We start from the raw sequence: 22,337 nt of genomic DNA, 5'->3' as shown, positions 1-22,337 counted from the left end.
GTCTAAGAATACGTCAAGCAAGAAACCAGCGTGAAGCAGGTAGCAACATGAGTGCTCTGCTTTTTCCAGCTTCACACTGGTTTCCTTGCTTGGAGTATTCTCTGACCCTGATGATGGAGTAACATTAACAAGAATTTAAATATAGTAGAACTGACCTTCTGAAAATTTTCATTCAAATGCCACATCAGATTCAGAACATGATAACATATACGTACAAATTAATTCCAAACACAAATATACAGAAGTTTCCGTTACTGACATAAGTTCACTCATTCACTTGTGGAGTTGAGCCCTTCTTGAGAAGCTGCCAATTGTGCAACTACTCTAGAACTTCCCAACATTTTATGGAATCTGACTGTTCATTACCATGTTCACAAGAGCCCTCCACTGGCCCATATCTTGAACCAGATCAATCCAATCCATACCATCCCATCCTGTCTCTCTAAGATCCATTTTAATATTGTCCACCCACCTACATCTTGGTCTTCCTAGTGGTGTCTTTCCTTCTGGCTTTCCCACCAATATCCTATATGCATTCGTCTTCTCCCCCATTCATGCTACATGCCCTGTCCATTTCCTCCTCGACTTGATCATTCTAATTATACCTGGAGAAGAGTACAAGTTATGAAGCTCCTCACTTTGCAGTTTTCTCCAGTCTTCCATCACTTCATCTCTTTTCAGTCCAAACATTTTCAACACCTCTTCTCAGTCTATGTCCCTCCTTTAACGTCAGAGACCAAGTTCCACATGCATATAGAACCACAGGCAAAATTATAGCTTTGTATATTTTAATTATTATGTTTTGAGATAGCAGACAAGAGGATGAAAGGTTCTGGACTGAATGGTAGCATGCATTACATGAATTAAATCTCCTCTTAATTTCCTCCTGAATCAGGTTTGAGTTTGTTATAGCCATTCCCAAAAGTCTGAACTGTGTCACATTTTCAAAATGTCTGTTAGCTATCTTTATGTCATGGTTTTGCCGCACATTCTGGTGACATGACAGGAAGATATACTTAGTTTTCTCTGTGTTTACTTCTAGACCAACCTCCTTACTATCAGCAAATAAACTCTGTATGTTTCTCTTTTTGGTATCTAATTATCACCCAGCATATTAACATCAGCACGGACCTACAGCTGATGTGTTCCATTTAACTTCAGTCCCACCTGGTTTTCTTGGACCTACCTAATGGTATATTCTAAAGCAAAATTGAAAAGCACATAACTTCATACTATAAAAATTCTTTCAGAATAGACAAGGATGTAACATGCCAGGAAATACATCTACCATATGGTACCTGTAAAAGTCCGAATACCCTGCCTCCATCTTCAAGATTAGAGAGTAAGCCAAACAAGTTTCTTGTTCAGCTTATTTTTGACCATGAAGATGGAGGTGAAGTTCCTCTGAAATGTCAGGCTCTCTTTTCATCACATGGTGTTACAACCCAGAAGACTGCACTCTTTATAGTCCCCACTGTGAGAACCTGGAATCCAACATAAATTTCTGTACAAACATTATTTATAAGTACAGATAAAACAAAAGTGGTGCACTGGAAGGAATGCAATAAATAAATAAATAAAAATGCAGACTTGTTTGAATACACATAAGATGGACCAAAAGAATATCTTTATTTTGTACATTAATCTCATATGGAATTATATAAAAAATGCTACACTTATTGTCACATAATGATTGAACAAGTTCAGAATACTGAAAGCACACACTCATTATATAAGTTTTACTTTGCACACAACATATACACCATATTTCTACACTGTGTATCTATGGAAGAAGCATTTTGCTGAAAAATCTATGATAAAAAACTGAACTTCCAATAACATCATATAAGAATGTACATCCTAGCTTCTGAAGTAACAACTGTTTTCAATATATTAAGTACAAAGAATATTTTCAAGTTAACATACCACTGGTGCCTGAGAAAAGAAATTTTAAATAAAAAGCATAATACAGAAGTAAAATACTTTCCATCTCCATAAAAGGTCGAGTATATTGTTATGCCAAAACTCAAAGACCAGGTTCAATATGGCCATTTCCATTCCTTCGCTGTCATATCATCATTTTCTCTCATGTAGTTGCGTAACTACAATGTGTAAAATGAACTGTAGGAGTTAAAGAAGATGAGGAAGAAAGTGACAATTAGAAAATTATAAGCTGGGACTTTGATCATGAATGATTCAAGGAAGGTACACAGTATAGATATCCCCTTGGTTTATATCCAAAATTTCCTTAAGAAGAAAATGTGAAACAAAATATCAGGCTTCAACAATATGAAAACTTTATGCTCTGCAGTCTTAGTAATACGTGGTGTGTTCAAAAAGCATCGAACCTTCTTTTTTCCCCGCGTAAACCAATGAAGTGCGGGAGGCTCCCTTTGGTGGAGATGTGGAGGGGACATTCATGCGCAGTCATGAATTTTTCCCGCCTGCACAGAAAGCGTCAGTTGCTGGCAGTCGGCCTATGAGTGAGGACGTGTAGTGAGCGCACATCGGATTCCAGTAATGTGTAAAATGTTGGAACAACATGAGCAGTGATATTGCATCAAATTTTGCCAAAAGCTTGGTGATACCCAAGTGGAAACCATTCACAAGATTCAACAGGCTTTTGGGGATGACGCCATGAGCAACTCACGGATAAAGGAGTGGTACAACTGCTTCAAAGATGGCCACACATCAGTGGACAGCAAACCGTATTCAGGCAGACTCTCAACAAGCCGAAATGAGAATGTCATTGAGCAAGTGCGGACTTTGGTCATGGAGGACCGTCATATCACAGTCCGAGAACTTGCGAAGGAGATAGGGGTAAGCATCGGATCAGTACATTCAATTTTGACCTAGGATTTGGGTATGAGGAGAGTGTCTGTGAAATTTGTACCGAAACTGCTAACAATGGAGCAGAAGCAACGCCATCTGGAAATCGCACAGGACATGTTGGACAATGCAAACAGTAACCCCAACTTTCTGAACACCGCGATGAGTTGTGGGTTTACGGGTGCGACCTGGAAACCAAGATGCAGTCGTCACAGTGGAAACATCCGACATCCCCGAGGCCAAAAAAGCACAGCAGGTCCGCAGCAATGTCAAGGTCATGTTGGCCGTTTTCTTCCACTCCCATGGGGTTGTGCATCATGAGTACGCACCACAAGGCCAAATGATCAAAAAGGAATACTACCAGGAGGTCCTTCGTCGCCTTCGTGATGCTGTGCGGTGCAAATGACTGGATCTGTGGGCAGCAAAAACTTGGCAGCTCCATCATGATAACGCACTCGCCCATTCTGCACATCTGATTCAGACTTTCGTCGCCAAACACAACATCCCTGTGGTTCGTCAGGCTCCCTACTCCCCCGACATGGCTCCGTGTGACGTTTGGCTATTTCCCAAGATGAAATGCTGCTGAAAGGAACCCGATTTGAGACAAGAGAAGACATCGTGAGGAATGCAATGGACCGGCTGATCACCATTCCAAAAGACGCGTTCCAGAAGTGTTTCCAACAATGGCGGGAGTGCTGGGAGAAGGTTGTGCATTACCAAGGAGACTACATTGAAGGGGATTAGGGTTTTGTACCTCCTAATCAATAAATGTATTTCTGCTGACCAAAGGTTCGATACTTTTTGAACACACGACGTATGTTAGCAAAGATACTGATTGTATGAAGCGTGAGTCCCTCAAAACAATGTGATGATGATGATGTATATCACCTGGCACATACTGCGTATCATCTATAAGCAACAGGAAGACATAATCTTTACAGATGATTTGAAATGTCATACAGACAAACCAATTAAGGAAGTGAAGTTGTTGCCAGCTTCAGACAATAAGGTTTAAAGCTAGGCATGCACGAGTCTCAGATTCTTGAGATCAAATCAAGAAAAAAATTCTCAATCTTGATTCAAATGTGCATTTTTCAGTCTTGAACTTCAAGAATTTTCTGACAAATATTTCTGCTTTGTGACTGGGGTGTGACATCAAGAGAGACTGGTATGCTCAGATGGAAGATGAGTAAACCCTCCCCACCAAGCATTATGAGTTATCGTGAATTTGCACTGTCATGCTATCAGAATAGGTAGTGAGAAAATGTGAGAGACAGAAGTATGTTTCAAGGTCTGAAGCCACTGGCTGCATGAAATTGCCTGAAGTACCGTAAGTTAGGAAACAAATGCAGAACTGAACCTGCTCTGAAGATGTAGGCGATACGTTCCTCCGAAACATCGGCCAAAACGAAGAATACACGGCGCCAAAACCCAGAAGACGACTTTCTTCATAGTCATCGCTGTGAAAACCTCAAAACTTACAAAATGCAGAACTGATTTATATCATTCAAGTGTCTCTGACCATAAAATTGGCAGATTCTGTCAAGAAGGGATGCACCAATGTAAACAGGAGAATGTGTCAAAAAGTATCAAGTACCACAGTTATGATATATAATGTAACATGTATAGCTAGGCCACGGCGCACTAAATACCTTCTTGCTTAAAGTCACGCAGCAATAGGATGAATGTTTATAGCTTTGATAGGCAACAATCAGCATGCTAATGGACTGGTGTGATAGCTAGCATGTGACTTGTTTTCAATGTGCTCGGTGCAACGCAACAGTAGAACAGGGTTATGCAATATGTTTCTAAGCAATGGCACTGTAAACACATCTACAATAATATGTGTTCTCTATGGGGTACAGGCTGAAGGTTTGCAGGGGACAGTGAAGGTTGTTTACAGTCAGATGTAGCTAGTCATAGCCGAGAACCTGTGAGTCACGGACATGAAGCCATCATGGAGTTGTGAGTGTTAATGGACGCTGAAGACTTCACGTGTGCTGTAGTGCAGTGATATCTGGAGTGATTTGAAGTGCTAGTTCGTGTGTTTTAACTGTGTTACCAAGAGAGGACTAGTGTGTGTGTAACAGCGAATTATAAAGTGTAGAAACAGCGACAGTGTTGTACTAATTATAATTAAGAGAGAGAGAGTGTAACGGAAGTGCTGATACAGCCAATCATCCGAACTAGAATCCATTATTTTCGTCATGCATACCTTCCTACACATGACAATACTTTAAGATTATGGTGAGTAAACATACAAAACAAACACATGTGAAGCTGCAAGAAAATGCAGTGTCTCCCAAATCAAACATCTAAAGGTGGAAGTAGCAGAAACAGAGATGTATGCAAATTCTGTGCTAATACCATCATTTGTACTAATTCAAAGACACACTATAATGGCCTAGGAAACCTAACTAAGAGAAATTCTTAGCAGAAAGTGAAATGGCTTTTCCTGAAACTATGTCTAACACTGAGAACTGGTCCTATATACTGTTCTTTGAAGCAGATATATCAAGCGTGAGCATAAGAAAGCACTTGATCTGGATGGCTTAGGTAAGGGCCATTTGAACTCCCAGCTGTATTTACTATATGCCTGGACTGGTCTGCTCAAAAACTGTACAGAAATAACTAATAGTTTCATTTGAATACATTAAAGTTTTTAATTTGAGGTTCTTACAGCAGTGAACATGAAAAGTACCGTCTTCTGGGGTGCAATGCTGTGTAGTCCAGTAGAAGTTAACCTGCATTCTGAAGGAACATAATGTTTCCATCTTTACACTTAAAGAGTAAGCCCAGGAAGAAGTAGTTTTACAGCTTTCCTTCTTTGCTTACCTTTTGACCTTTAAGACTGAACCAGGACATCTCTCAAAATGTTAGCAAACTTCCATTTAAGCCCATGGCATTACATCCCAGAAGACAGTGGTCTTCACGTTAAAGTTTTGAGTTATTTTTTAAATGAGTTCCAAAAATGGTTAGTGCCTCTTAGATGAATATGATATAGTGAGAAAGCATAATCATGTGCAGCATTTGCACTGCAAGAAAGCTCTTGTAATATCCACATAAGTGCAAGTTGCCTCACACTCATGAAACTCTGCAGAATATACACAACCTCTCATGGCATTATCTTGCTTTATGTGACTCACTGTATTGAGATCTGCTATTCCATATATGTGAAACAAAGGAACATAAGATACAAATTCATTATAACTGGAATACTCTGTCGAAACATAACCAAATACCTGTAATCATATATTATATTTAAGCATCCTTTTGCACGATACACTTCTGTATGTAATAACACAAATGCCGTCATGAATGCAACAATTTATTTGGTTGTAGTTCTTTGTCTTTTCTTCCTCTACACTACATGTTTCGGCCGTAACTGGCCATCATCAGGTGTATTTTTCACTATGTAGCTGTCACACTGCACATAATCCAAAATCTAAAACACCAGCCTGTCAGTTTTGTTTAAAATCTCGCCAACATACACTCGTCAATTTGATTTTAGAATTCCAATTTAAAATTTTAAAACTTAAAGTTTTAAATCACAGGGCTGCAGCGGCTATTTCTTGTTTTCAGCACCGTTAACGTATTATCCGTAATACACAAATATTCGTATTACTATCTTATGTTCTTACACCATTCTTATGTGTTTTATACTGTTGTACTTACTCTGTGCAGGCTCTGTGTGTCACTGCTCATCTTTAATATGTTTGCTGTCTGGTGTGTTGTGTGCTGTGTTTTTATGTTGTTGAGTGTAGGAGAGGAAGGGGAAGTGGGGAGGGGGGACACTGTTAGTCTGTATAGATCTCATATATTGTTTGAAACATGTTTCTATGTGTGTCATTCATGTGTAGGCCTTTCTTACTTACTTTGTATATGTGGTATTTCTCTAGTGTATTCAAATGTCTACCCTTCTTTCCTGTTGTTACAATTTCCATTATGTCTGTTATTGTTCCCTATGAATGTCTGCAGCACATGTAGACACAGAGCAGGTATCCATGTGATTTAAAACTTTAAATTTTAAAATTAAAAATTTTAAATTTGAATTCTAAAATCAAATTGATGAGCGTATGTTGGCGAGATTTTAAACAAAACTGACAGGTTGGTGTTTTAGATTTTGGACTGTGTGCAGTCTGACAGCTACATAGTGAAAAATACACCTGATGATGGCCAGTTACAGCCGAAACATGCAGTGTAGAGGAAGAAAAGACAAAGAACTACAACCAAATAAATTGTTGCATTCACGACGGCATTTGTATTATTACATACAGACCTGTAATCAAATGTATAAAGAACATTTACAATAGCTGCTAGCATAATACTTAATGTACATAACATACACAAACGACCACAATACATTAGGGATAAACACTAGGAAGTGTATGTATATTTAACACATGTATAAAAATTTGTGCTCTGAAAACAGCACCATTCTGGCATGCCATGTATAAAAAGTGAATCATGCAAAGCAATCAGTGTACATACCACATTATGGTATAAGTACTGTGATCTAATCACAAAATGCACCTTAACTTGCATATAAAAAGTTCACCTCAGAGTTAAGCATAATTTGTAAAACAATGTAAATCAGTTATTTATTTACTGATATGTATGATACTGCACTGCTTCTCTACAGACACTATTTCATAAGTTTCAGGTAAAACTGCCTGTAGCCCATCATGAAGCTGCATTCATTGTGTGACTCATTCCTGCACACTACCACTGAACCACGAAGTATTTTATAAATTCTCCTGATTTTAATTATATTAAAATCAGAATTTGTGTCCTTTTCGAAATCATGGGTTTGGTGCCTTACAGTGAATTCAAAGGTTTTGGTTTCTAAGATATAAGATAAAAGAAGAATTTCCTATTAAAATTTAAAGCAGTTGCAATTTCAAACCATATACAGGGTGTTTCACGACTTTAAGGCATAACTGCAGGAGGTGATTTCCTAGGTCTTTGTAATCAAAAAAGTTCATATAAACATGTGTCCGATTTTGGACAGTTACGGAGTTATGACCGTTTTAAACTCAGAATAGAAGGTAATGATTACTGACAATAAACGGAACAAAATAATAAACCAGCATAATACATGATACATTTAAAGTATGAATGGAAAGATAACTTCGTGAAATTACCTCTAATTTGAATTGATTGGAGCTTAAAGCTGATTTTCAAAAATGCCACTGCCGGCCACAGCACAGACAGCTGCTCAGTTGTGAACCGTGCCAGACATACCAACCCACCACGCCTTAGGTAGCTCTCAAGTGTTGAGATAACGCGAATGCTCTGTCTGTAGCTGGCTAATAATAGCGACCCGCCAGCTGAGAGACGCGGTTCACACAAGGGCGTGTATGGGAATGAAAAAACAGTCATAACTCCGTAACCGTCCAAAATCGGACACATGCTTACACGAACTTTTTTGATCACAAAGACCTAGGAAATCACCTCCTGCAGTTATGCCCTAAAGTCATGAAACACCCTGTATACTATCAGATTTTGTACTCTTAAGATTTAGTATTTGGAAAGAGACNCCTTCTACAGTTACAACTACAATCCCAAATTTTCAGTAAGTAATACAATGATCTTTAATGAAATCAAGAAAATATAGTTTAATTAAAAACAGAAGCCTTTTAAACTATGAACAATGTAAAAAAATGCATTATTAAGCATCTTATGATCACAAAAATTTTGCTGTGTGGTGGACACAAGTGATGAGTGCATTCGCACACTTTGGCAGCTTCCATTTAAAAGATTCATGCACTGTAAGCATAACATAACAATGTCACTCACACATAGAGAGTTTATTCAAACACCTGCATTCTGATTAAGACAATATCAATCTAATTGTAGTTACTATTAGGAAACTTTTCATACACTATAAATAAATTACAATATTGAATTTTACAATCAATAATACAGTACAGTACTTATTAAATTCTTACACAATCTGAGATTCTGCTTAACTACAATGTCATGTTGATAGAACACTACTTTAACAGCATCTGCAATTAAGTGGCATTCATGTTAAGGAAGTGTACTTCACACAAACGCTCTACTTAAATTTCAAGCCATGTTTCATAAGAAGCATTCAATTACAGTATACTCTGGATTATCCAAGCTAATTAAAGGGAAAATGGGTATGAGTAATTATTACTATAAAATGCATTCCCCTGCAATTCTTGTTTAAAACATTTCTCCCACCAATAAACATGTAGCTGAAAATGGTTCATTAAAATTGTTAAATGTAAATGAAAACTGATATAGAGTGCAATCAAAAAGTCGCGCACATCAAATTAAAAGTTGTTAGAAATTGTATTGCAGTTAATATAATTACATCTCCTACCACTAGATTGTACTGTAGGAGTACTACAGAGTAGAAATGCCATCTGTCATGTATCAGTCATACATCTGCAGTATAGCTTTGTTTATTGAGTGACAGACATGTTGTTTCCCCAAGAACGAGTTTTCATCATGGCAACCATGGGACTGAAGAGTCTGATTGGGTTTTCTTCTCTGAAGAAGAGTGGTTCAAACTTAGTGGCCACATGAATAGTCAAAACAACAGGATTTGGTCATCTGAAAATCCATGTGTTACACGAAAAGCCCTTGCACTGTCAGAAAATTGGAGTGTGATGTGCTGTATCACGTCATTGAAAAGTGGGCTCAATTTTCTTTGAAACAACAGTGAACAGTCCAATGTACCAAGACATCATTACACAGTTTATTGTGCTTCTTGAAGTTGATGAACTGAGTGTTGGTTGCAGTAAGACGGTGCCACATGTCACACATCTAAGGAAACCATGCAGTTCTTGCGTGAGTTTTTTGGTGACCGTCTCATTTTGAAAGGATTGTGCCCCCCCGCGTTCAACCTAATTGTCACCTGTAGATTTTTCCTTTGGGGGAACCTCAAAGGAATTGTCTATAAAAGCAATCCGCATACACTGGATGACCTCAAGAGGAACATTACAACAGCGATTAACAGCATCAGTTTACAGGTGCTCCACAAAGTTGCCTCAAACATGGTAAAAAGAGCTCGTGCATGCATTGTTGAACAGGGAAGCCATTTCGAGCATATGTTGCAAAGACATGATTAGATTTTGCATTTCTAAGATGTAAGGTTATAAACACTTATAGTAAGTACTGTATGTCTTGTAATTTGTGCATTAAACCAGCAAAATATAATTGCTTAGTGTGATGTGCACAACTTTTCCATCTCCCGGTACTTGGCAATTCTTGGTAAAATTCTCCAATATCAAATTTCATAAAAATCCATCCGTCTGTTCTCAGGATACTTCATGTATAAACACGGATTGACAAATGGGATGAGTGAACTAAATGTGTGCTCTGCAAGGTTGCGAATGTGTCTAAAAGGGCAACTGGGAAAGCTGCAAACTGGGTGAAACGTCCACAGATATACAGAGTATACTGTATTTCATTCAATACAGTGCTTGAAATTTAAATGAAGAAAAGCAAATTGCGGTAAGTAACTTCTAAGATGTGTACATTAGAAGTTTAGACTGAGTGAAAGAAAACTGTTATTATCAACATAAATTATATTAGCCTAATTTGGTTCTCTTGTCTCCAGAAATGGCAATGAGATTCAGAGACCATAAAGCTGAATTTAACCAGACTATTAAATGAAAAATTAAAATTAACTGCTCAGTTTCCTTCAAATAGCACTGAATGACAGAACTGGTGAATAATGAATTGGAAATGACATAGAATAGCCATGACCTAATTTTAGGTACTATCCCAGCATTTGCTTGGAAGCACTGAGGAAAACCATGAAAAGTGTAGTTAAGGTAGACAGTGTTCCACTTGAAATTTGAACTTGCAATTTCTTGAATAAAAGCCAGAAGTGCTATCACATAAGTCAGCCTGCTTAGTAAGATGCCATCCCTTCTGGTTAATATTGAGGTAAGCTCGTGGCTTACATTTCAAATAAGTTAACCTTTATATTTTAAGTTGTTACCAATAGATGGAATGGGTATCTTATTTTTTGAATATTGAAACAAATGTGTTTTGGATAATATACTGAAGAGTAACTTCCATTTTGCCACATGAACAAAAATACAACAGCGATGTGAATAAGACCCAAATGACAGCACTGGTAAACCAGAAGGCTATCTGAATAACACAAGGGACAAAGATAACTATGGAACAAACGATCTATTCAAATCTGATATCTAAAGTAAGTATTATGCAAGTCTTTATAAATATCACCAAATTCAAAATGGAACACTTATGCTCCTAATTTATCATTTTTGGGGAAGTTCATCCTGTATTCCTATTTATTTCCACTGGTGTCTAAACAATTCAATATTTACTTTACTACATTAAAAAAAATATGTTCTTATGCTAATAAATACCAGCTTTTGTTCACCTAAATCACCATATTCTCTCTTAAATTACCAGCATTGCCTGTTATGCTGATTATCTAAATTAAATATTATACTGATTGCACATTAATTCGGGCTGTTACAAATACAGTTTTTAATAATGATACTTTATATGGTAATGACACACAAGTTTTTGCACAGCAAAAACCATTCTTGAATTATATTAAATGCAAATATCAATAATTTATGTTACAGTCTACTATGATATACTAGTGTGGGTGTGTGTGTGTATGAGCATTCTTTCTGAGAACTAATAATAACTTAAAGTCTGTTCACACCTGGGTCAGACAGAAGTTTCTGAATTGAGGCGGAGAACAAATTTGTTTGACTTGGGGTCAACTACTTCTTCTGTAACATTGAAGTGAGGCAAAGCACGAACATGGCACAGGAGTGACACATCATTCTGACGTAACTGGAACGTGATCCCATGACTAACAGGACGTGATAGCAACTCTTCACAAATAAGAGCCCAAGTCTGCACAGGTTTTTGCTCCTTTTCATTCTGAAAAAAATTTAAAATGTTATCCACATATTATGAAAGGTTAATCAACTCCATCCAGTGTCAGTGATAAAATGCTTTTTTTTTTTAATTTTTCCTTTTCAAGCTTTCATCCTTAGATACCATCTTCAGAAGGATATATGAATACAGACAGGAACTACCATTACGATATGTTTGGTCAATATTAATACATATATAAAATACCATCATAATGCCATGAATATAACATCTGATCCTTTAACAACTACAGTGATGTGCATGAAAACATTAAAATATTTATAAATTATTACAATTAATCTGTTTACAAGTGTGGTTTAAAAAAGATTTTGCTAACATTTTTAGAATCAATTCGGTTCATGTCCTTTATATTGCCTCTCTTTAAAGGACATGAACCAAACTGGTTCTAAAAATTTTAACAAAATCTTTTTTAAACCACACTTATAAAGAGATTAATTGTAATAATTTATAAATATTTTAATGAATCAAATCAAATTTATCCACCTACCTGCCAACACATAACTTAAATTTGCTTTCACATGTTTTTACACAAAGCTGGATTTACATGAGCTGAGTCCTTTGTAATATGGGGAAGATCTGTGTATGTTTATATGTACTGTATTTTCTGAGATAACTAACTCATATTTTTCAGAAAAAAAAATTGTGCCAAAAAGTATGGTGTGCAACTTATTTGCATTTAAGTTAAGAGCACTATTCGTCTGTCATATTTAGCACTCAGGAGCAGCCCACTCCTCTGTTAGCTCTTGTATTAGCATGTACCACACTACTAGCAACGGTGCAGTTCATTTCAATTTATTCACAAGTGCAAGTCAGTTTCAAGCTGTGATTTTGATTGAAAAAAATGGTACACAGGGTATGCTATTATGATGTTTCATGTTGGGTGAAAAATTGAAGCTAAAGCATGAAAGACGTGTGGGAATGTATTTCACCTGGACTAGTAGAGAGGAATTTCAAGAAGTGCGGCATCTCAAATAGCCTTGATGGATCAGATGATGATTTCAATATGTACAGTGATGATGACCACGTAAGCTCTGCTGACAACAGAAGCAGTGGAGAATAAAATGCTGCAGGCACATAATCTTTGTGTCTAATTGGCAAGTATTATGTGATGAAGTCACAAAAGAATAAAGAGGAAGGACCACTATGAATATTTTCATGTTGCAGGACACCAGGTCTCAGGAACCGTAAATGTAGCAGCATCACAAATAACACAGAATTTTTTTTTCTATATGAAATAATGTTTATTATTTAATATATTTATTTACTTACTTACTTACTTACTCATGGAGCTGAGCCCTTCTGGAGGAGCCGCCAATTCTGCAGCTACTCAAGAATTTCCCAGCATTTTATGGAACCCGAAGGTTCATTACTGTGTTCACAAGAGCCCTCCACTTGTCCCTATCCTGAGTCAGATCTATCCAATCCATACCATCCCATCCTCTCTCTAAGATCCATTCCAATATTGTCTACCCACCTACGCCTTGGTCTTCCCTATGGTCTCTTTCCTTCTGGCTTTCCCACCAATATCCTATATGCATTCCTCATCTCCCCCATTCGTGCTACATGACCTAATATGTTTATTAGTGTTTGATATTTAGTTAATGTTTAATACTTGGAATATTTTTTAAAAAAATTGTTTTTACCCCATCTTAAAAACTGGGGTGTGTATCTTATTTGAGGGCACGTGGTATTCAAGAAAATATGGTATAACACAAGTAGGGACAGTATAAGATCATCTGTATATGTAAGTCAGCCAAAGAACACCCGATAAAACAAATAGAATAAGATATGCACTTCAATTTCTAAGGGGCACCTCTACCATGATGCAGTGAAATACATTTATTTAAAAAGACAACTGAAAATGCTGATTATCCATTTTACTGATACAGTATCTCTCTTAACAAAAAAAAATGTAACAGTAATTTGAAAGGTAACCATAGGATGAAAGAATTACCTACCATAATCATCTCTTGATATGTGCTGTAGGACAGGCATGGGATATTTTTTTATCCTGACAGCTATCTGCATTATAATGTGACATTAATCCAGACACAGACAGTTATGTCATGACCATGAAAAGATTAATAACACATTCAAGAAAAGTGGACAGTTGATTGGTAGGTTACCTGCATCCTTATGGGTCTCCATATGAGTGGATTTATTTCAATCCATGTCATCCTAATGTCAATTTATTTCAATTTTTTTTAAAGATTAAAATATACCTGAAGCACAGGTGAGGGTACAAGAAAAGGCTCAAGAAAGGCTCGAGGTGTCAGATCATGACTGAGGCAATCTGCTAAATGTGTGAGGATTGATTCAACAGAGTGACGAGGCTGTTGTCGTGTGACTCTCAAGTACTTCTGAAGAGCTCGAGCCATTGAAGGAAACACAGCTTGAGCAGCCTCCTGAGGATCCATTGGTATTGCAGGCACTGTAAGTAAATAACCGTAAGGTATGAAAGATAAAGAAATGTTTCCAACCTACATCCTACACCTTTTGTGAGGAATGAATGCATAAGAGACAAGGTATGACAGTTCTACAGTCTTAATGCATTTTTTTTTCCTGTGGCACTACACCCCCAATTTGGTCCTAGGCCTACCTCCATGAAACTCTCCGTTTCACTTCAGTTTACTAGATCTTACACATATGGTAGGACTCCTTGGGCGAGTGATCAGCTCGTCGCAAGACTTCTACCTGTAGACAAACACAGAAAAACACATACAAACATCCATGCCCTGAGTGGGATTCGAACCCACGATCCCGGCTTCCGAGCGAGTGAAGACAGCGCACCCCTTAGACCGCTCAGCTACCGTGACTGGCCTTAATGCATTACTTAAAGTAATAATGTATGAAAAGTAGTATCTCCTGAGATGTAACATCATATAGTATGGTAGAAGTTTTGTAAAATTTCTGAAGATGTACGTTCTCTAGCTTCAGGATTAAGTAGTAAGCCACCCAAGAAAGTAGTAAGCTGCTTACTTGGTTTACTCCTCGATCCTGAAGATGGAGGAAGTACATTCCTCTGAAACACCACCAAACTTCTACTAGACCACACTGTGTCACAGCTGAGAAAATGGCACTCTTTTTTGTTACTTCTCTGAGAACCTCAAATATCACATAATGCACAACTGACACTGTTAATTATATCGTACCAATAAAGATTCTAATATAAACAACATCAAAACAATGACATATTTTTCACTCTCTTAATATTTCATTTTATTTATTTCGTATTACAAAATTCAACTTTACATTTACAAAAATAAAATGTATGGTTTGAAAATCATTTCAAATAAATATGGGAACATTAAAAACAAGAATGGGGTACATGCTGAAATTAAGATAAGAATAAATTCAAACTTATCATCATTCAAGTTCAATAAGTATTAGTAACCTCTCCAGTCCTAAAGATTAATGTATATACAACAATTATTTCACCAGTTGTCTTTGATTCTGAAGTGTTGCTGCACTTTGATGAAAGAGCATATTTCCAAGTATTAGAAAACAAAGTATTCAGGAACCTATTTGAACTTTGGGGGGGGGGTTAAATTGTCCCTCTGGATGGGTCCCAGAGCTAGTCTGGACACAGTGCAGAAAAGAGAAATCTCTTGCCCCTGCCAAGAATCAAACCCCAGCTGTCCAGTCCAAAGCCCATTGCTATATTGACTCAGCTATCTCAGCTAACCTATTTGAACCTTTGAGAGACAAAGTTAATGAGAATGAAGAATGTTACATAACCAGAAATTTCTTTATTTTTACACCTTATTTAGTATTGTTAGGTTAATCAATTTCAGGTTATGATAAGATGTATGTACCATGTATGAGAAAAACAAAGTTTAATATGCATGTTTCAGGGTAAAACCTCTTAAAGAAGATAATACAGCCAATGGATGCCTTTGGTAATAGCAGTGTTAAATTTTCAGGTTCTTTTTCCAGAGGTAGAGGTGAGTGTGTTAGTGTTTTCTTCAATCCTTTCAAGCAAATACATGGATAGCACCTTGTACCTTGCATATTTTGCCAACCTTGGTCATTATGGAGACGTTTAATATGGGTGAAAGCCTCTTCTGCAGCGGTAATAAGGCGTGCTCTGCGTTTCTTCACTCTACGTTCATAGTCATGTTCTTCGTAGAAACGTTCATTGTGGCTAGAATCCCTACGACGGGCATGGGCAGCCAACATGGCACGTGACTGGCTCTGCTATAACAAGGAGCCAATGTGTCAATACATCTGTCAAATTATACAATTTACAACAGCATTTATGATAGACACTTTAAAATATTTCATGAGCAGAGGTAATATCTATCACATTTTGCCAAAATGCAAACTGTCTCAGTTTTAAAACACAATTTCCAAAAATCTAACTGCATGATCGACATGAGCTTAGAGAACTGTGATGTTGTGCCATCTCCTACTGATCACAATGAATAAATGCTTTGAATGTGAATCTCTCACACAGTATGTGTTTCTCTGCAATAAGTTATTTTATAATCATGAAATGAGCACTGGAATGTTACACTTCCAAACCTAAAACGATTTTACTATGAGGGTGACTGTCCCACTTGAACTACGTGTTAACCACTGAAAAGTTTGCAAAACAGAAAGCATTAAATACTGACAATATTATAATATCTGAAACTGGGAATGATTGATTCTGATCAGAAGAATACATAAGCAAAGAATATTAAATAGCCTCTGTTAATGCAACTGCAGAGATGATGTAGGAGGACATGTGTTGTTACAAGAAAACTTTCCAAAAATCACATGAATAGAAATGGAATTAATAATTCCATGGAGTGCGCAGCGACTAGTAGTCACTCAGCCACAGCTTCTCTCCTACTAGATCTAGTGGTTAATGTACTAGCATAATGTTCAGAAGATCCCATGTTTGATTCAATCACCATCACTAATATTAAAAATACTAACATGCCTCTGATAGACATAAATTAGTATAATGACCAATCACTCCTATACAAAGCATACTAGTCTAGTACTTAACATATTTTACCTGCAGTGAAGAGGTATTCATGCCATCCACATCATAAAACTTGAAACTGGAGCCTCCTTTCCGAGATTTGGAAACAGGCAGCCGTTCAAGATATGGATTGTAAATTGGAAATTCTGTATAATAATGCTCTAACACCCATACTGCTGCCCTTTGGATACTCAACTGACCAACTGAGTAAGCACGGCTTTCACCATCTGGGCTTCGTACCACCTGTAAGAATTTACACTGAACATTCAAGAGGAATACAATGAACCAGGTTTACATTGAGGCACTACCACTAAAACAGTCATTATGGTCAGTGTCAAGCGATCAAACCTCAGAAATTCTTATTCAGACTATCATATTACATTAGAATATTAGCTCTAATGTCTAATTCAGTTTGTACAGTAATTTATGCATTGCCAATCTAAACATTGCTAGACTAACCAATTGTTGGCCACAAAAATCTGTGAAATGAGTTTGTTTCAAGGAGTCAAGGTGTCTAATTCGTTAAAATGTCCTTGTTATGTAATACATATCTGGGTAGCATTACATTCTAGAATTTTTCTGTGATGTAATTTTAATGGGATGAAAAACTAGGTAAAAAATATGGTACAACGAGTTCTATCTTCTATACAGCTGTGTAGTTCACTTAAAGTCAATGGACTGCATAGTATTACATCCCAGAGGGCAGAACTCTCCATTACCACTGGTGAGAACCTCAAATCCTACAAGAGACGGTACATTTCATTTCACCACCACTCTAATATGCTTAGATAAAATAACTTTCAAGCTTCATCCAACCCAATATATTTTATTTAAAAAAACCTTTCTTTCACATAATTTCATTTGCTGTTTGCAACAACCTTTACTGCAGTGTCTCTTGTTATCAATACGTTACAATGTTCTGCTTTTCATGATCTTATAGCAATACTGTTTCTATTCAGTCCAAAACATTTCACTGTCCTTAAATGTAAGTTAAAAACATGTAAGTTTTGAGGTTTTCACGGCGATAACTATGAAGAAAGTCTGGGATCTGGCGCCGTGTATTCTTGGTTTTAACTGACGTTTCGGGGGAACATATCGCCTCCATCTTCAGGGTAGTTGAGTTGTGTGCAAATACAGATAGCTGTAGCTGCAAGAATACATGGTGCCAGATCCCAGAAAACGACTTTCTTCATAAGTTAAAAACAGTTCACAATGTAACTCACATTTAAGATTTCTTTTGGGAGCAGTGGATTTAAACACTAGCTGAGGAAAACCTTAAATGAAGGTAATTTAGCGCCAAAAATATTGACTTGCAAGCACTGCAATTGAAAGTTAAATGGGGGTACCACTGAATTTCCTTAGTTTTCAAAAGTTTAAATTTATTCTTGCAACTATATAGTTTTATATACTCAGAAGCATGTAATAATGATTTAATGTTAGTCTACTGAGACAAACTGCAGTTCCAGTGCTACAGTTACCTTGATATAGTACACAGGCTGCAGATGCCTTATCTCTATGAGGACCACAGCCAAGTAGTGAATGAAGAGCAATGTATCTGTGAGACTAGAAGAATAGGCCACTAGGCTTTTATAGTCGACTGCCTCCTCTCCAGTTGCCGACGCTACTGCTCCTTCTGTCACTTGTACCACATAGAAGAGCCAATAAGCAAAGGTACACACTAGAACAAGCACCAAGACAGCAGCACGGAAAAGGAAGATTCGGGGCATTGTGGCTCGAGGGCGTCGCAGGAATACGGCCCATGCTCCAGCTGCCAGCAGGACAAGTTTAAAGGCAAGTGATACAAGGAGACCTTTGCACTCTGCACCGCAAGCCAGGAGCAGGAGGCGCTGCTGTAAACCTACTGTTGGTCCTGGGTTCAAAGCTGGGAAAAAACCCAATTTTGGCAAGACTACCATGGCAAGTGGACTAAGAAAAGCTACTACAGAGAGTACTGTGGTCAATGCTGAACCCAAATAACGGTGACATATGAAGCTGAGTCCTGTGTCTGGCTCTCCAGTCCATTGACCGCCCCCAAGATCTTCAACCTCTGACTGTTCTGAAGTATTGCCTGTTACTGCAGTGGTGTTCTCACCCCAGTTGTCATCCTGAAACATGAGCAACAGCAATAGATGATTAAACAGCTCTTGTTTGTAATAATGAGTGAAACACAGAAGTGGCACAAAATACTCATAAATGACAAAAATACATGAACAGCATGAGTCTCTAGTAAATTAGTAACTGAACTTGGTTAGCATGGTGGGAGGTCTTTATTTCAGAAGTGAAATTCAGAAGGGAAAATCGATGAAGAGACCAACAGAAGAATACAAAACAGCTCTAAATTTGAGCAAACTGTAAAATTAAAATTATAGAACAAGAGGATCCCACAAGGGTGCAGAAAAACAACCCATAAAATATATTTTAACAGATATTAAAATATGTCAAAACAGTGGCATTTATAAAGAGAAACACAAGCAGAATCTAAGCAATGAATGTGAATTTTTTGACAAGTACTGTGGAAAAATCACAAAGGGATAGTTGGATTTATTGGATTTTTGGACTTCGTCCATCGTCCAAAAACCCAGTAATTCCAAGTGTTATACACCATCATCAGAACCCTTTAGACTCTACAAGAAGGGACAGAATTAGAAATGACATTTTCCAAGAAGTTAGGATTCAAAATTTGTTCAGAGTTAAAAGAGAAAAGATTTCAATGGTTTGGCCATACAAAGTGATTGGATAAAACAAGGATACTGAAAATGGAATGAGAATTAAAATGTGAGGGAAAGGAACCTATAGGATGATGCAGAACAAGGTTTAGCCAGGTAGTGGAAGACATCAAGAAGACAGGAAAGCAATGGCAAGGAACTGAAAAGGAAAAATTGTAGGAGAGAGACGAGAGCAAAGACTTCTCACAATTTCACCTATATAAAAAGTATAAGATGGTAGAAAAAGAAATATGAGGTCTGTTTACTAATCACAGACTAATCTAAGTAAAGGCACTATGAAGACTCAATGTTAAACAGGTAAGTGCATTAAGTAAGGGCTAGCACTAAAAAGAGATAAGTCCAGCCATTCTCACCTGTGGAATAAATGACATATCAATAATATCAGGACTTACAACCTTTAACAGACTCATCCTTCATTTCATGCTTCCATTAAGTTATAATACATCAACTTGAATCTTTCACTATTACATTTAGTTCTGTCTTTACAATTTACCCACAGCACTTCTAGTGTTTTTTCAATAAACGTAAAAATTAACAACCAGAATGAAAGACCTTAAACGTAAAAATTAAGTTGCATAATATATTCTTTGTTTAAGTGTATATTACCATACCCCAAAATACCAAGAGATGATATGGTGTACCATGTCTTGAGCAATTACTAACCTGAGGGAGAATCTGGACCTCAATCACCTCCTGACCATCTCTATTCTCATCACTTAAAGTTACTGAAGTTTGGAAAGGTGCCATTGGATCGTCCCCCTTCCTGTGACTTCTTGTACTTCTGTTGAACAAACAAAATTACAATGGAAATACATATTGCTCAGTTACAGAATATACTGTTTGAACACGGAACACACTGACAATTCCAGGGACTGAAAAATATGCACAGTCCTTCACCCATGAACTAAATATTAATTTTTAGATTTTGGTCTTCTGGGTTATATTACTATGTAGCTCCAAAGATGGCTGCCAATGTTTCAGAGGAGCCTGTCATCTCTATCTTGGAAGATGGACTAGAAGAACACAATCTAAATTTCCAATGCAGTGAAAATCTTGCATCTCATAAATATTACTTCAATTCCACAAAGCCTTTGGAGGGGAAAGGGAAGGGGCAGTGTTGTTATTATTTGTTCTGTCATTAATTTGGCTATTTAATGACCCTGTCAGGATCAAGAGCACACAGTGCTGGATGATACAATGATTAATGAATATGGAGCAGTTGGTAGAGTGAGAACTGGCAAGAGAAGCAAAAGCACTCAGACCCCCGCCCCAGTGTCAGTTTGTCCACCACAAATCATATATGACTTAAACTGTGTTCATGGTGGGAAGCCACTTACAAAATGCATGAGCTATGGCACAGCCTATTATTATTGTTGCTTATAACTTTCAACAATAAGAAAAGTATTTTGATACATTGCGGTTGGTACATCTATGAAAATGATCATACACATGAAAACAATAGAAACATATTCGTTACTAATGTAATCTGTCTGTTCACCTCTATATAATTTACATCATTTTTATTTCTCTTTATCTGACATGGGAAAGTATACATCAGACCTCGCAAGTACTGTATTCCATGCTCCATCTTGAGTTTAGTTTGCTCGACAGTCCGTAAATATGGCTTCAGTGGGACCAACATGCAGCAGTGGTGTCGATAATGCTTGTAAGTGCAGTCACTGTAATTTTTTCCTTGTACCAATACCTTAAAATTGCATAACAGCACCATAACAGTCTAAAAACCCAGTAATTTCAAGTGTTATACACCATCATCAGAACCCTTTACACTCTACAAGAAGGGACACAATAAGAAATTACATTTTCCAAGAAGTGTTATGTTATGATGGTTTATGTGCTCTGTTATTGGTATACTGAGCACCTTTGTCAAAGGAAGTTATCTGATCTGATTCCAGGGGTTCTGGATTTGAGAGGTTGGTCATGTAGGTCAGACCGGGCTGCCAATAACAAAATTTAAGCAAGATAAAATCTTGCACGGCGTCTATTAATATAATTGACTACTATGAATTTCTGCCTGCCAGCTCACAAAGGAAACTCATGCCATATGAAATGGCACAACTTACACATGGACGCGCGTGCACGTACACACTTACTGTACTTGTCTGTAGTATTTAACTAAATGTACATAAAACACACCTAGTGCTTCTGTTAGAATGAAGCCGATAATTATTTCTGTGGGTGTGACTACGTGATCTTCGAGATCTGGAACTCTGTTCACTTAGGGCAGATTTTACCGACTCGGTCTCCATTCCTCTCTAGGTATGATACCCCTGCAGTCCAGCTGGGAATATCTAAAAATTCTGCCAGCCAACATGAGGTCCTAAAACTGCTTTTGTGTACACCGTCCATTCAACGATAACCCAGTATCGTGATGTCAGTGTTTGATCCTGCAACTGTGCAAAACATAATTTAGTTATAAATACAATGAGTTATACAGGCTCGTAACTGTCATAACACTGGGAAAGCCAGCATCAGTGTGGAGATATCTACCTTTTCTTAACCCTTTAAAGCAATATCTTGCTCAAGTAAAATTCCTGATGTATTCGAAGTATTACATACTACAGTGGATAACAATCCGCTTGCGACGAATGGCTTAGAATAATGCTAGTGTTCACATGAGGCCCCATCATTTGCGGTTTTCAAATTAAATTGGAAGATCAGTGTACCACAGTTATAACGTTAACAGCCTTTAAATTTCATGCTCCCGTTTCAGACTATCATCACAGCATTCTTAAACATCGTTGTGAACTGTGCTTTCGAAAGTAAATAAATACATAAACAATAACACACAACTCACTCCTCTTCCACAAAAATTCCCATTCCCGAAGCATGGACAGCGTTCATTTTTAGCACTAGTTTTATTGTGG

General features: G+C 37.3%; 1 protein-coding gene across 5 annotated transcripts; it reads right to left on the bottom strand.

The window, feature by feature from the left end:
* Positions 1-1,445: 1,445 nt before the first annotated feature.
* On the bottom strand, positions 1,446-22,307 carry LOC111865571 (vang-like protein 2). Of its 5 annotated transcripts, XM_033751863.1 has the most exons (9): positions 21,961-22,307; positions 21,607-21,863; positions 20,116-20,233; positions 18,205-18,831; positions 16,760-16,969; positions 15,759-15,951; positions 13,977-14,185; positions 11,516-11,739; positions 1,446-1,484 (listed from the first exon to the last, which is right to left on the bottom strand). In XM_033751863.1, exons 2-8 carry the CDS (start codon positions 21,717-21,719, stop codon positions 11,521-11,523), a joined length of 1,689 nt encoding a protein of 562 aa, XP_033607754.1. In that variant the 5' UTR covers positions 21,720-21,863; positions 21,961-22,307; the 3' UTR covers positions 1,446-1,484; positions 11,516-11,520. The 5 variants fall into 5 exon arrangements, with proteins under 5 accessions (XP_033607754.1, XP_023709486.1, XP_023709488.1 ...); XM_023853718.2 differs by lacking the exon at positions 1,446-1,484 and having other exon boundaries at positions 10,311-11,739; XM_023853720.2 differs by lacking the exon at positions 1,446-1,484 and having other exon boundaries at positions 10,311-11,739; positions 15,777-15,951.
* Positions 22,308-22,337: the final 30 nt, after the last annotated feature.

The sequence above is a fragment of the Cryptotermes secundus genome, unplaced genomic scaffold, assembly GCF_002891405.2.
Source record: "Cryptotermes secundus unplaced genomic scaffold, Csec_1.0 scaffold836, whole genome shotgun sequence".
NCBI lineage: Eukaryota > Metazoa > Arthropoda > Insecta > Blattodea > Kalotermitidae > Cryptotermes > Cryptotermes secundus.
The sequence above is the reverse complement of the archived record's forward strand: the minus strand, read 5'-3'. Positions and strand labels throughout refer to the sequence as shown.